Source organism: Vanacampus margaritifer, chromosome 6 (assembly GCF_051991255.1).
Source record: "Vanacampus margaritifer isolate UIUO_Vmar chromosome 6, RoL_Vmar_1.0, whole genome shotgun sequence".
Lineage (NCBI taxonomy): Eukaryota > Metazoa > Chordata > Actinopteri > Syngnathiformes > Syngnathidae > Vanacampus > Vanacampus margaritifer.
The window spans coordinates 22,532,071-22,548,806 of record NC_135437.1 but is presented as its reverse complement, the minus strand read 5'-3'; the positions used below and the strand labels follow the sequence as shown (position 1 = coordinate 22,548,806).

General features: G+C 37.9%; 1 protein-coding gene across 2 annotated transcripts in view; it reads left to right on the top strand.

The window, feature by feature from the left end:
• The first annotated feature begins 9,970 nt into the window (after positions 1-9,970).
• Positions 9,971-16,736, top strand: part of syt9b (synaptotagmin IXb) — a 44,531-nt gene continuing 37,765 nt past the window's right edge. For both annotated transcript variants that reach the window (XM_077569447.1, XM_077569446.1), the window contains exon 1: positions 9,971-10,427. In XM_077569447.1, coding sequence (XP_077425573.1) covers positions 10,299-10,427 — 129 coding nt within the window. In that variant the 5' untranslated portion in view covers positions 9,971-10,298. The remainder of the gene's footprint in view (positions 10,428-16,736) is intronic.

Genomic DNA, 16,736 nt, shown 5'->3' with positions numbered 1-16,736 from the left:
CCTCTGGTAGAGAGACTAATCTCTAACTTACCGAGCTAATAGTCCAGTAATGACCTTAGGTTCATTTTTAGTGTTGACATGTATGTCAATTCGCCGTCGGACTAATGGTTGAGGTTAGGATGAGGCTTTCAGTAAGGTTGTACAGTACGTAACGCCTTTACATGGGACACTAATGGTTGAAATTAGGAAAAGGCACAGTGAGGTTGTACTCTGTTACAAACCATGTAGTCAACACTAAAACAATTACTGGACAAATAGGTAAGTCAGATAAACACTTGTCTTCCGAACAGACGGACCGGTTTGAGGATCACTTTAGTATATTTTTTGCTATTGAACATGGCCGATGGAGGTTTCTAAACTAAAATACAGAATACTTGGTCGTAATTTGGCACCTTTTCAAAACAACCTATTTATTGAAGTACTGTTTTCGGCCGCTGACTATGAAAGGAACTTGTCTTTCAAAGGCATGTTGATTCATACAAGATAGAACCTTTTTCACGAAATGTATGATATTCAATAGTGTATAACTTGTTTGTCCACACAAATTTACAACTTATCCAACATAAAATTATTCACAGAACATACATTACTCAATATATGATGAAGAAAATCGGACTCTCAGACTCCGACATTTGTCTCCAATGCTTACAAAACACTACAGACACTTATGTTCATGCTTTATGGTTATGTACTCCGGTTATGTATTTCTGGACTAAAGTCTTAGAAAAACTTTCCGCTATTTTGGACTGTAGGATACCTTTATCTCCAAACTTGTGTTTGCTAGGTGACCTAACAACAACTGACTTACCACATAAACAATTTCAATCTACACTTGTAGCCCTTACTATCGCTAAAAAAAAAATTCTTGTTAACTGGAAAAATAAACAAACTCTGAATATCGACCAATGGTCTAACCTCCTCATAAATCACATTTTAATGGAAAAAATATCTGCCTCAAATAAAAACCAAATATCAAAATTTATAGAAACATGGTCTACGTATATAGAATTTTTTAACCTAATTCTGGTTACCTAATTCTGTCTGTTAGCGAGAGCCACTACATCGTGATAACTTACATTGAAGTTTCTGCATTTGGCAATTTATTATTATATTATATTATTAGTATGGGATTTTTTTTTTTTAATGGGCTTTAGGTGAACTGATGAATACACACACGCTCGCACGCACGCACGCACACACACACACGCACATACATACACATACTCACCCACATACAAAAAAAGTATATATATATATATATATATATATGTGTATATGCATATATATATGTATATAAATTAAAAAAAAAAAAACATTTATTAAATTTTTTTTAATTTATTTGTTTGTTTGTTTTTTTAAAAAAAAAGGAGAGCAATGATGATGTCAAATCGAATGAACAATACTGAGCTCTCCTGGGAAAAAACAAAAAACAAAACTTGTTTGTCCAGGCACTGTGTTCTTGAATATATTGCCAAATTAAGAAAGCTCCACCGGCAGCCATTGCCCCAAACCAAGGAGAGGATGAAATAGGCTGAAAGGTTTTGCGAATATTAATTTGTCAAGAGTAAAATACTTGAAGTGTTTAACACGCTTCTCCGTCTGAAAAATGAGCCACCGCATATGAACCATCGACTGCCTTCTAACTCATTGATCAGTGGCTGTGGCGGCAAAAGATCTTGTCACATGTCCATGAAAAAATTTCCTATTTTTCCTTTTGATGTATTACCTTAATAACACTCTTCAATCATGTTTATGGTCTCACTGGTGAATCCAATATCTTTTTTTCAATACAAATGTTGGTAAATTATGGCCCAATATAAATTAAAATAAGCAATAAACCAGGATTGTTATAAGCTTTTGAATCCTATAAACAGGTCAACTGTAAAAGCATGGGAATCTTGTCTGACTACTGTAAAGAACATACACTCTTCAGGTATGACTACCAACAAGCTACAACAGCAATTTTGGACAAATTTGAATATAATATACGCACACCCTACAATGTCTAAATTGTACGTGTAATCATACATTTTGCTACTGCATCCCAGAGTCTCCGAACCAAGATCATGACACTTGTATCATTTATCCCTTCTAACTCATTTGATCAGCGGATGCTGCTCTTACACAAGCCAAAAAGAACAGAGCAGCCGGTGTGGAGGTGAACAGATCTGTTGTGTAGCCTGGAGGCAGCTGGGCCTGGCTCTCAGCCTGGATCCATCCCCTCCAATAATGAATTTCAATCACCCACAACTGAAATACAACACAGCATCTGTGGAGTGAATTGCAGGTGCACCTTGCGTTATCGCTACTGAGCCACTTTATTGAATATTATGTCTCACTTCTAAGAATATGCCACAGAGATTGTAGGCAAAAAAAAACAACAAACATGCGATTTTGCCTTATTTGCACTGTTTATGAGAAGGGCTGGCATCAATGTGATGTGTGCATTAATCGAGGTTTTATAAGGGAGGCTGGTTGTACTCAAATCGCAACGATGCACAAATGCAAAAAAAAAAAGTATAAGCAGAACCTTTTGTTGAAATGACAAAAATCTAATGAATTGTGTTTGAAACAGATGTGATATACATGTATAGTCTTGGGGAAACAAACAATGTTCATGCTTCGTACCACGAAAGGTGTATCATGCAACTAAGAAAGTAAAGAAAACACGGAATTTCTAAAAGCACTGCTTATGTCAATATTTTGCAATAGCTATTGAACTTGAGTGATTTGGGTTATTGTCAAGAAATGGAAAATGGCTCAATATCAGCTCTCAAATTAAATTCAAATGACATCTTTATAGTGGTCCAAATAAATGTATCTTAGTTTAATTTTTCCTGGTATTTACTGCGAAATGAACAAGAAACTCAAGAAACAGAGGTGGTCTCATTTATTTTATTTTTTTACATGAATGGTAAACGATAAATGGATTGAGCTTATGTACCACTTTCTACACCGTACGGTGCTCAAAGCGCTTTACAACTGCTCCATAATAATATGGTCGGGAGCAAAGTAGTACTTTTGAGACGACTTTTGACCATATTTTGCGAGTCTGTGGCAATTGTTGTTCATTCACCCAGCAGAGCTATTATGAAGTCTGAGGTCACTTTGGGCGCGAAAGGGCCTACCACCCAATTTCTTCTCTAGTTTATCCTAATTGTGTTTGATGGGCCTTTCCTGGAGTCAGCAACATATTGCGGTGGCTTGCATGTTCGAACGATTCTAGGCTTATTGGAGAGTGTGCTGTATGATGTCCGGCCACGTCCTACAACCACCTCAATGAGGTCATGTGGAACATCTTTTCTATAGGTGATCAGTCAGTAAGCTAAAAACAATTCAAAATATTTTGCCTATATTTAGCAGGGCTCGAGACAATATATTCACAAATGCAGCCAACTTTTCAGTGTATGCAGGTAAAAATGTGTTTATATATCAGTTTAGAGGTCATTGCCAGCTCTCGCTACCTCAGTATAGCGACAACCATCATCAAGGACAACTCTCACCATAGAAATCGCTTGTTTGAACCGCTGCCCTTTGGCTGACACTGCAGAGCGCACAAAAGCCACACAAACTCGAGAACGGCTTTTTCCCAAGAGCCATCAACACATTCAACATTCAAATAACTGATGCAGAATTCACCATAATACATAACTCTGGACTCTTCCCTAAATTACTCAAAGTGCAATAACCTCCAACTCATATTCCTGTATTATAACAACAGTATATCAAACAGCATCTATTTGCAAGCTATGCTACCTTTAAACATGTTACAAGTGCAATACCCCAAGCGTACAACTATACAAGTGGAATATTTCCATCACGTTTATACAGTAAGTGCCATATATCAATTGTCTCTGTTCTGTACTATCGCACCTCTTTGAATTCCATTATCCTCGATTTGCAATGCATAACATAGTAAGCTATGCATTGAAAAACAAATAGAGATGACTTTAAATGTAGCTGAAACTTACATTTGCATTTTGGATTTAATTTTGCAAATCTTGCCCTTGATAATTGTAGTTAAAACACATATTAGCTCATGTTTTTTTAACCCTTACAAGGAAGTTAAAGTGCAGTTCATTATTATGAGCTCTTAAAACTTTTCAGAGTGTGACAGGTGGTCAAATAAACCTGTTTAGCGCTCTTCACTTTATCTATTTATGTTCTCATAAATGTTCTAATAAACTCTGATTGTGCTCTAGTAATGGGATTCAGTTGCTATTTTTATTTTTGATTCAAAAACGATATGGTTGCTGTGTGTAATTGTAAGTTACGTTCACACTGCAGGTCTTAATGCTCAATTACGTTTTTTCGGTGAAATCAGATTTTTTTGAGTAAGCGGAAGTAAATACGTATGGCCCAGCATGTCAGGGCAGCGGACTTTTTTAAGTCCGTCGTCGGGGCTCATATTTTTACCATCTCATATCTACAGAGGACTGAGATGAGTGATGTAGGAGGAGGTCGAAAAAATATTTTGTGAAAATTAGGCGAGCCTGTTCGAACGCCTCATCTCACTTTTTTTCTCCCTAACGATGACGTCACATCATTGCCGCGCGTAATAAATGAGCAGTCTGCGTGGCTAAATCACCAATATCACCACCACGAATGTCATCTTTATACTTCATGTTTCAAGTAGGATTAAATTAAAGTCAAATATAAAGTCACAACTGTGAAACAACTTTGACGATTCACGTACATCTCCCGAGCTCTGTGGACCTTGCGGATGGATGCGTCAAGCATAAAAATCCGATCTGATCTAAATGTAGCCTATGTTCACACTGCAGGCAAATGCGACCCAGATCTGATTTTTTTGCCCAAAATGCGACCTGTACCTGACTTTTTTATGTCAGTCTGAACGGCTCAATTGCAATTTTTTCATATCCGACCTGCATGGGTCGTTTTCATATGTGGTCCTAGATTGAATACGTATTTTTCGAATTTTTGTAATGCGGCCGCACAGGTTGTTTCGAGTAACAGTTGTGACTTTATATTTGACTTTAATTCAATCCCACGTGAAACATGAAGTCTAAAAATGACATTTGTGGTGGTGATATTGGTGATTTAGTCACGCAGACGGCTCATTTATGACGTGACGTCATCATTAGGGAGGAAAAAAAAGGAGAGGTCTGCGTAAGATGAAGCGCTCGAACAGCGAGGCTCGCCTAATTTTCACAAAATATTATTTCTGCCTGCTCCCGCATCACTCCTCTGTAGATATGAGATGGTAAAAATATGAGCCTGACGACCGATTTATAAAAGTCCGTGGCCCTGATACCGCTGGATTATACGTATTTACTTCCGCAAACAGCGTTGTGAGCGACTTCGTATCTTCTTCTGCGCATGCGGGTCACTTTGGGGACGCATTACGTCCACACAGCAGACAGACTGAGGTCGCAATTAATAGGTAATGTGAACGCTTACTCAAAAAAATCGGATTTCACCCAAAAATCGGAATTGAGCATTAAGATCTGCTGTGTGAACGTAGCCTTTGATTGATAAAACATCAGCCGGTCAGCGCCATGAAACTCCAGGACTGAAAATGAGTCCCAGGCCCATTGCGTTTCCATTCATTTCAGTCGGAACTATAACCTTAGTTCTCAAAGGTCAGTAACTGGATTAAATTCATAATCTGAGGTTGCACTGTACCATAGTCACATGGAGGCCACCATCTTTGACAACCTTCCTGAATAATAATAAAGCATGCATAGGTAAAGTTTACCTTGCAATAAATACAGACGCTCCCCTACTTACGAACATTCGAGTTGCGAACAACGGTACATACGAACATTTCTGCGCGTACAGTATGTCGAAAAATGTTCGGAAAGAACAGCTGTAAGTTAGATTTTGTATTGCGCGTAGTGCTTCTTTCCGCCGCTAATACCGACGATTGGCGCTGTGAGAGCTCATTGGAGGCTGAGCAACGTGGCGAGGAGGAGGAGGAAGAAAACGCCGGTCCCCATGAAGCAGGAAATAACTTTTGAAGCCGATTCCAGCGACGACGAAGAATCTCTCATGATATAAAATCCTCCTCTTCCTCCTCCTCCATCATCTCCTTAAGCATCGAGTACATCTTCCAAAAGTAAGTTAAACTTCATTTTACTTATCTTATTACGTACATGTACATACTGTGTGTGTGTGTCTCGCTCTCTCTCTCTAACATACGTAGTACAGTACAGTACTGTACGTATTCTCTCCATTTTATTACGTTTTTTTCAGTACAAACCAATGCAGGTTACTTGTACAAGCCTTAAACATACTTATATAAACCTTCAATATACTTATATAGGCTTTAAACATAAATTATAATACAAAATATAGCACTGAAGCAACTTACGAACAAATTCACCTTACGAACGATCGTCCGGAACGTAACTCGTTCGTAAGGTGGGGAGCGTCTGTATACACAAATTCATTTAACAGGCAAAATATGAGACCGATATTGTGTAATGACTTTGCACATTCTTTATCAACGACTTTAACATGCCATAATCAAATATTGTGCTCTTCAAGTACATATGTAGGGCAATCATTTGTTGTTTTTGAATAAATTATCCCATGTAAATGTTTATGAATGTTGCTCACACGAGCCTTGGAACCAAGTGTTAAATCTGCAACCCGTTTCCTGCCTTGGAGTGATTTACGCAGCGCTACGCCGAACTAAGACCACACTCTCATTACACTGCTTTCAACCACACGATAGTTTACGGGTGCCACAGTAATGCATTACTGCAAATAACCCCATATGTGTCTTGTTTTAATTTGCATGTATATTTCAATTGCGTATGGAAGTTGTTGTTATTAATAACGGGCAAGAGGAACAATCACATTGATTAAATGTACATCAACTAGGCTTGTGCATGATTCAGTCCTCTGCGGGCGGCACTGGCTCCCAGCAGGTCAGGTGCTTGGCACCCCATTGGCTACCCCTGCTGTACAGTGTATGCGACATTGTTAATTCATGGCAATTACTGGTAACAGAGTCCTTTAGAGCCTGCATGAAAAAAATATCTGATTGTTTCCCCTGTCAAACATTCAATGTTGCTGGCCTTAAAATGTAAAGATTTAAAAAAATATTTGCTCATCGTAATGCAGAACTGACTCTAATCTCATTTTACAGCGTTTGCTTTAGAAAACTGTTCTGTTTACTCAACACCCAGACACCTAAGTGTTTTTATTGTTGTTGTGTTTTTTTACATCAAGACTTGCAAATAAAAAAAAAAAGAATGCATTTTCATGAAATGGTCAAGCTTTTAATAATGCATTTGACCCAGGTCTTCAACTCATCACAGCATGAATACAAGCAAGCACACACACAGCTGTGGTTCTCCGATCAATACACAGTAACTGATCATGCCAAAAAGTAAATGGAGTTTTAGAATGGAAAATAAATAAAAATAAAACATAATGGTGGTATCACCTATGTGCATAGATAGAGTTTAGGCATTGTTTTAATTTGGACGATTCCAGTTCAGATCGATTCTCAATGCCTATTGGTTATTACCAGATTTTTTTTTTGGGGGGGGGGGGGGGTGAAATCGTTTGAACTTCTTTATGTTTCGTGTTTTATGAACTTACTGTTTATGAGTTTTTCCACGAATTTCTCAAAGGGCTATTTTCAACCTGTATACGCTCAGTCTGCAATTAGAGGATCGTGGTCCACATCCGGACCAACTGTTTGTGTGATTGAAGCGAGGTTTGACTGGCCGAGAGAGAGAGAGAGAGCGAGAGAGAGCGAGAGAGAGTGGGAGAGAGAGAGAGAGACAGAGAGAGAGAGACAGAGAGAGATAATGCACTCACCCTTGCATTATGGGATGTTGTCCCCATGACAACGATGCACTGATTGGCTGATAACGATGCAAACCGGAAGTCACTTTCACGGTGCACGTAACGTTTTTGCAGCAGCAGAGTTGCTACACCAAATATCTAAATGGCAAGTCAGACTCATTTCCCTGGTGTTTGCATACTCCTCATCAGTATGTCTAGTTGACTAATGATGTCTGATTTCTTGAGCACCACAAAACGCCCATTAAAATTTTATGTCAAGTAGGGTGCCACAATATATCATTTGGCAAATGCCCCCCGAACCACAAGTTTGAGATCCATGGCATGATTTTATTGATTTACTTTCTTGATGTTGCTGTGGTAACAGGCTGGGGGTCAGAGCTGAATTTAGAGGCAGTCCAGGAAGGTTGAGGATCATTTTATGTATCTGTTGGTGTATTATCGTATTGCAATATCAATCGCACAATGTTATTTTCAGATGTGTTGCTGGTTGCACTGAGCAGAAGGCTAATATTTTTTTCTATTTTTGATCCCAGACAAGAATGGTTAATTATTGCAATAACTTGATGCTCGCACACTTCCGGCTACTTCTTCGTTCATGTCCAGCGTGACGTGAATTCTTTTTGGTCTTTCTTCTCTTTCTGAACTATATCGAAATTTAGCGCTGACATTTTAATTTTTTTTAAATTCCCGGAGAACCGGAAGATTTGTCCCGATTCCACTCGATTCTTGATGCCCAACCCCATGTACAGTACAATAGTTTTGACACCTGCTTTAATGTGTGCAACTCCAATGTTAATCTGTGCAAAAACACAACTGTATGATCAGTCGTGAAGATGACCAGGCTTAATTCTAAAGCTAAATTATAGGTAGTGAATTTTATTTGCAGTATTACATTTATTAAGCTTTAAACAGAATTTTTCAATGTTGGTGAATCTGTCTGTACCTATTTATAAAATGACTTAGACAGGCATGAGCATGAGAGCCCTTTATTCGATTTATCCGTGCTTTAATGTCACATTTATCCATTGTGCTTGCTCTTTATTACTCCTATCAGTAAAGGTCAGACACATGCATTACATCTCATTATGTAGGCCTCTAACCATCTCCAGCACGCAGGTGGTGAGGGGACATACTTCATCACACGAGTGGGAAAAATAAAATCTATACGGTCAGCACTGTCCCTCTTCAGTCGTCATCATATATATATATATATATATATATATATATATATATATACACACACACACATATATATATATATACACACACACACATATATATATATATACACACATATATATATATATATATATATATATATATATATATATATACAGTATATATGTATACAGACGCTCCCCTACTTACGAACATTCGAGTTACGAACAACGGTACATACGAACATTTCTGCGCGTACAGTATGTCGAAAAATGTTCGGAAAGAGATGCTGTAAGTTAGATTTTGTATTGCGCATAGTGCTTCTTTCTGCCGCTAATACCGACGCTTGGCGCTGTGAGAGCTCATTGGAGGCTCAGCAACGTGTCGAGGAGGAGGAGGAAGAAAACGCCGGTCCCCATGAAGCAGGAAATAACTTTTGAAGCCGATTCCAGCGACGACGAAGAATTTCTCATGATATAAAATCCTCCTCTTCCTCCTCCTCCATCATCTCCTTAAGCATCGAGTACATCTTCCAAAAGTAAGTTAAACTTCATTTTATTTATCTTATTACGTACATGTACATACTGTGTGTGTCTCTCGCTCTCTCTCTCTAACATACGTAGTACAGTACTGTACGTATTCTCTCCATTTTATTAAAAGTTTTTTTCAGTACAAACCAATGCAGGTTACTTGTACAAGCCTTAAACATACTTATATAAACCTTCAATATACTTATATAGGCTTTAAACATAAATTATAATACAAAATATAGCACTGAAGCAACTTACGAACAAATTCACCTTACGAACGATCGTCCGGAACGTAACTCGTTCGTAAGGTGGGGAGCGTCTGTATATATATATATATATATATATATATATATATATATATATATATATATATATATATATATATATATATATATATATATATATATATATAACTGACTGCAGGGTGGAGGGTGCCTTGAAAGAAGAGGAGGGGGGATTTGATGGAGTCCTATTAACTTCCAGTGATTCTCAGCATCCCATTGCATTGAGAGGATGAGAGCAGAGAGCATCCAGTCACTCATTCATTCGCAGCCATTGATGCTTCGGTAGCCGGTATAGAAACAAGACGGGTTTGAGAGCCTTCATTTGAGTACAAAAAAAATCAACCCGGGGATGTTTTAATTTGAAGGAAACTTATCAAAGCAAAATAACCCTAAAGTGAGCCCAACTATTTCGCTCGACTTCGCGGATGCGTCGCCATCCAGGGGTGTAGCCGCGCTGTGGTGCGTGACTGAGGTGGAGGATCGGGCAGGGTGGCCGAGCAGTCAGGAGGATGCTGGAGGGCAATGCCTGGAGAAAGGGAGTATGAGATTTGTCGAAAGGCGCTCGAGCTGCTCTCCGACCTGTGCGCTAAAGGAGAGGTGCAGGACGACAACTGCTTGGATTTCACCTACTACTTCAGGGACCTGGCTAGACCTCGTTACACGGACTCTGGTAAGGCTCCACGCAGAGTTGACACGCACGCTGCGTGGCTCCGTAAACTGTATTGCGGATCATATTCACGGTTGAGATTTCGGATAACGAATCTGATTTATTTATTTATTTTCCCCAAATCACGCAACACTTGTCATGCTTGCATCCAGTTTAGTTTGCACGCAATTCTAATAACTTGACTGGTTTATATCAAACAATTAATAGCAGCTCATTTCATTCCAAATTTGAGAAAAGTGGCAATTGTGAACTTGTTGCTCGCGTCTGTGGAAGAGCGCAGCACGGAGAGATGTTGGGATTAATTATCTTCTTCTAATGGACTAGATGGAGGTTGAAAAGCCCCACCCAACATTCCTCTCAGCTCCAATGAGCACTTAGCAGACATGGCTCCAGCAAAAAAAACAAATAAGAGATAAAAATGCATTTATGTTGCTTGACTCACATTTGGCAGCTTTTTCCAGAAATGTTTTAACAGAATATTAAACAGAGTGAAAAAGCCTGTGTGAAAAACTTTCATACAAGATTGTTGTGGAACACTGTAACAAATTCAAAAAAGAAACAGATTGTATGTACAATTGTAATGAATCAAATGCAAACTATTATACATATTTGTTCCATACATTGGGTGGAGAGGTGTACATTTATTTTGCGTGTGATGCTAGTTGACTTAGTTAATTGACTCTGAGGCATGGCCTTTGCCTTTTAAAAATGATACAATCCATCATTAAGCATGAATGATGAAGAGGAATTTCAAGCTACCGGATTGGTTCCCCTGAGGACCTGTGACCCACTTCCTCTTGTATTAGACTGCTCTAAATGCATGCACACGCAGTTTGATCCACATCAAACAACTGTCCTGTAAACTGAGAGGCTGCACTCAGACAAGTACAGTACAATGACATGAGTAGCCTAGTTCTGTAATTTGACCACACGCGCACACAAAAAAAACCCGAAAAAAAAAAAAAATCCTATTGGGATTCTGTTGAGACATTCATTCAAGTGATTTCACAAGATAAGATTGTGTGCTACATGCTTTTCAGTTGATCCATCATACCCAGAATGTTACAGTTAAAGTGTTGATGTGCCAGATGCCAACTTTCACCTCGCACTAAAAACAACACTATTTGGCATTTTTACAGCACCTTCTAAATTCTTATTACATTTTTGTGAATTAACCACACCTCTGTGTAAGTTGGCGCACTATTATGAAGCTAATAGGTCCCTTTACACAATGGTCATTATCGTTACGCCACAACACTGTATATCAAAAAATAAAGCACTGATACTAAATTTAGAGAGGATAATTCCCCACAAACAGGTTGGCTGATGTAAATGTTTGCTGTCTTTTGCTTGCATGTCACGATGACTGCATAATTTCATCCATTTTCTGTAAATTAATTCACAAGACGGCTAAGCTTTTTAAAATAATGTATCATGCCACACGTTGCATTTGCATTGCATTGCAATGCCCTCTGAATTCTGGTGAGTCACAGACGCAGTGGGAAAACAACACATATAAACAGCAATTTCTGTTTACCAAAACATTGTTGTTTTGGGGTAAGCAGAAGCATTGAATGTCTTTAGCATATGCTAAGTTATGCAAATTCATTTTAGAATGTAGGCATGACATCTCTACATTATTGCACAAGTGCATAGAACCCAGAAGGGACACGCATGCAGGTAAATTAAATACAAATAAATATAAAAAATTGTAATAAGAATAGGTTGACTGATTTTCAAAATTAAAAACCAGGACACTACAATTTCACCGAAAATCAAATGGGCTATACAGTACAATAAATTCTCACCTGGAATTACTTATAACAAATTGAATCGTTAGTCAACCTGGCAGGCGTGGGTGGAGTAACCAAAAATTGTACTCAAGTAAGAGTAGAGTTACTTCAAATTAACATTACTTAAGTAAAAAGTAGTCATCAAAAAAATCTCTCAAGTACAAGTAAAAAAGTATTCGCTGAAAAGAATACTCAAGTACTGAGTAACTGTTTGAATTGAACATGAAGTCTGATTTATTTTTAAAAACAATATCATCAGACAGACAAAAACATAAAATTATGTGCAAATGCTGCCATCTCCAAATCACAAAATAATTTTTTTTTTTAAAAATAAAACATTTGAGCTCGAACAACAATGCAAGCAGACATGTTGGCCCAAGCATGCACAATCCATTCACAAATTGTGGCGTAATTCGCCTCCCAGTCTAACGATCATAGCTGGCACCAAGATGTCATCTTTCAGTTGACTCTTTCGGGTTCTCATCATGCCTGCCAGTCTTTAACCAGGGCCGTATTTCCTGTATTTAAGCAACGTGTCTTCGGAAATGCTCCCACACAGTCAGCCAAGAGAAGCGCTTATGTGAAAATATGGTAAATTTAATGTATGAATGGGGCGGCGGAAAACGACTCTAGTGAAGCCTAATAAAGCCGGACTTGGGACAAGGCTTAAAACCGAGACTGTCCCGTTTAAACCACAAAGTCTGGTCACCCTAAACAAGTAGAAATTCCACTGAGGATGAAGAACTGTATATATGAAGCACCCAATAAGAATAGCATCTCAATTGGATTATGAATTGAATATTCTAGAACCAACATATGCCAAATATCTTATAGTAAACATGCAACTTTACTTATATTCCTCTCATTGCTTGGATGTCATTTGAAATAATATCTTTTCAAAAAAGAAGCGGTAAGTACTGTATATTCAGGACATCACCTGTGTCAAGAACGGCTGCATGTCTATCTCAATTCAACGCAATTGCAGTGTTTTCGCTGCAATCGCCATTAGTTCTACATAAACAAACAAGCGATTCATTGTTAGCTGCTGCTTTTTGGTTGGAGCCCTTCTGAGGAGTCGTGTGGATCAAAGGGATATGGCAGAAACAAATGGTCGTTGCTGCTCTAGTTAATGACCTCGGGAATGTGTTGCAACAAACAGTACAAAGCAAAATCTTGTAGCCTGTAATTGTAAATAGGTCAACACCAATCCGGGCTCTCTTATTCATTTGGACCTGGAGACAATCTGCACACTTTTATGTGCTTCTATCCTTTAACCTTTAGAGTGCAGAAGAGTAGGAAGTCACATATTTGTTACCTTTGTGGACTAGCCTTTACAGAAATGTAGCATTATTTATTAAAAAGATAAAATAATCTTTCTAATTCCACCCACAGTGTTGCCATTTCTTGAAGTTTTAATTGAACTGAAACCAAGGAACATTTAAGAATTTTGTGATTAGCCGTATTGTCATAATTCATCAATTGATCAATAACATCTTTTTAAAAATTTTTTTACCATCTTCTTCTTTGGGACATGGTAGACATTGAAAAAAAAAGGGTAAAAAATTAGGGCTGGGTATCGATTCTAATTTCCTGAATCGATTTCATTTCGATTCATGAGAGTTCAGTTCAAATTGATTTCAATTTTTCACAATTTGATTTGATTCGGTTCACCTCAATCCAATATTGATTAATTATGGTACATCAAATCGTCCTAAATATTAAGGTCATGATAAAAACTTCACAAACAATTCCAATTTAAACTTTGTGGAGGCAGTAACTGGTTAAATAATTGAGTTTATTAATGAAAGTAACACATGTTATAATTACTTAAGTGTTACACATACATTGACATCAGCAAGGATGAGATAAAAAATATTTTAATAATTGTTATTCAGTAATTGTAATTATAAATTAGTGCAATAAGTCAGGTCTTTTATAAATGTAAGAAAATACTTTTAAATTCATGTGAACAGTAAATTTCAAGAAAACAGAAAGATATATAAAAAAAATTGGCCCTCAAATGTCTATTTTCTTATGAATTTATGGGGAAAAGAAATATTGAAATAATCAATTCATGGTTTTATGAATGGATATCAGGCTCGAAAAGGAACATCGATTCGATATTGATTATTCGACTTTTTAAACCTATCACAAGTAAAAAATGATATGAAAAAAGACCCAAATACAAAATTTGTCCATCCATTCATTTTACGAACCGCTTATTGCTCACAATGGTCGCAGGAGTGCTGGAGCCTATCCCAGTTGTCTTTGGGCAGTAGGAAGGGTGCACCCCGAACTGGTTGCCAGCCAATCACAGGGCATACTTAGTAACAAACTAAAATCACAGCACGGCTGGTAAAACCAAGTAAAACAAGTAGCAACAGTAGGTCACACCAAAAACTTTAGGCAGGAACTAACTAAAGAAGTACAAGAAACAAAAACAAAACAAAGCATGGAAATAGGTTTTCAAGGAAAGGTCAAAGTCACACCACAGATGTGTTCATGACATGGCATGATCCAAGACCATTTTTGACAAATGACAGGCATAGACGTAAGCTATTTATACACAAGGAATGGGACACAGGTGGAGACAATTACCATAATAAGGGAAACACAAGGACAGGAAGTAAAGCTTCTGAAACAAGAGTGAATGTTTACTACACAACAAAAGCAGCCAAACATTCAGACTAAAAAGAGAGAAGTTAACATAAACGACGAGACGTGACAAAATACTTCAGAATATTTTTGTTGATATTTCATAAACAGCACACAACTATGTAAACTGTCTAGAGCAGGCTTCCTCACTCCTGGTCCTCAAGGGCCGGAGTCCTGCAGGTTTTAAATGTTTCTGTCCTCCAACACAGCTGATTCTAAAGATCAGGATTGTTATCAGGCTTCTGCAGAGGTTGCTGATGAGCTGAGTATATGAATCAGCCGTGTTGCAGGACGGAAACATCTAAAACCTGCAGGATTCCGGCCCTCAAGAGCCAGAAGTGTGGAAGCCGGGTGTAAAGTATACTGTATTATTTACCGTGTGTAGCATCCATTCTTTGCTCGCTTAGGGCATATTGTTGAAATGTCTGCCGTGCTGGGGGTTGAACAAGCTGCTTCCCATTTTCATTTTTCCCCTCTGATAAGGAAAAACTACAATATTAGAATGGAATGCAAAGTTGATTTAGCTTCGTTTGCATTTTACAGCAAAGCCAGTGTGAGAAATTGTTTTTGTTTTCCCTGAACAATGGAATGTTGTTGTGGTCAAACACTTTTGAGTAAAATCATTTTTGCCACTGCTTTGTTAAAATTTCTTACATGCGACTTTGCCTTTCATACCAATAAGGAAACTGAGTTGCGAAATAACATGTGTGCCATTTGCAAATTCTCTATGTGCTTGTTTTTCCTCCGGTTATTACATTATATATAGTAAATGTTAGGTTCATTGAGGACTTTTTTTACCATATGTGCCTAGCAATTGCTTAGTGACCATTTTAGGATGTACCAGGCCTCGTGCTCAAAGTCAGCTGGGATAGGCTCCAACTTCCCTGCAACCCTAATAGGGATAAGCGGTGATGTATAGACAAAGGAGCTGTAAAAAAAAAAAAAAAAAAGTTCATGAAGAAAACAATGAGGATTTTTTATTTTATTTTTTTTACTCTCTGGGAGACATTTATTGCAGATTTAAACGGTTTTGTTAGGGTTCGAGGGGGTGCACGAGCAGGACCCAAGTGCAGACACAAAAGCAGAGGCAGGTTAGCGTGCAAGCAGTTTAATGAGGCCACAATTAGTCAGCGAGGCAGGGAATGGAGTCCAAGCAGGAGGCGCGGGATCCGGGGAACAGGAGCGCAGGCGGGCTGGCAGACAGGGGCGCAGGTGGGCAGACGAGAGTCCAGACACAACTGGAGCAAGTTGGGGATGACCTGGGCAACAGTAGACAAACGGGTGAGCAACAAGACAAGAAATTCTCTTTTTTTTTTTTCTTTTTTTTTTTTTTCCGGGAGAGCTCAGTATTGTTCATTCGATTTGACATCATCATTGCTCTCCTTTTCTTTTTTTCAAAAATCCAACAAATCAATTAAAAAAAAATTAATAAATGTTTTTTTTTTTTTTAAATACATATACATATATATACACACATATATATATATATATATATATACCCTATTTTTGTATGTGGGTGAGTATGTGTATGTGCGTGTGTGTGTGTGTGTGCGTGCATGCGTGCGAGCGTGTGTGTATTCATCAGTTCACCTAAAGCCCATTAAAAAAAAATCCCATACTAATAATATAATATAATAATAAATTGCCAGATGCAGAAACATCAATGTAAGTTATCACGATGTAGTGGCTCTCGCTAACAGACAGAATTAAGTAACCGGAATTAGGTTAAAAAATTCTATATACGTAGACCATGTTTCTATAAATTTTGATATTTGGTTTTTATTTGAGGCAGATATTTTTTCCATTAAAATGTGATTTATGAGGAGGTTAGACCATTGGTCGATATTCAGAGTTTGTTTATTTT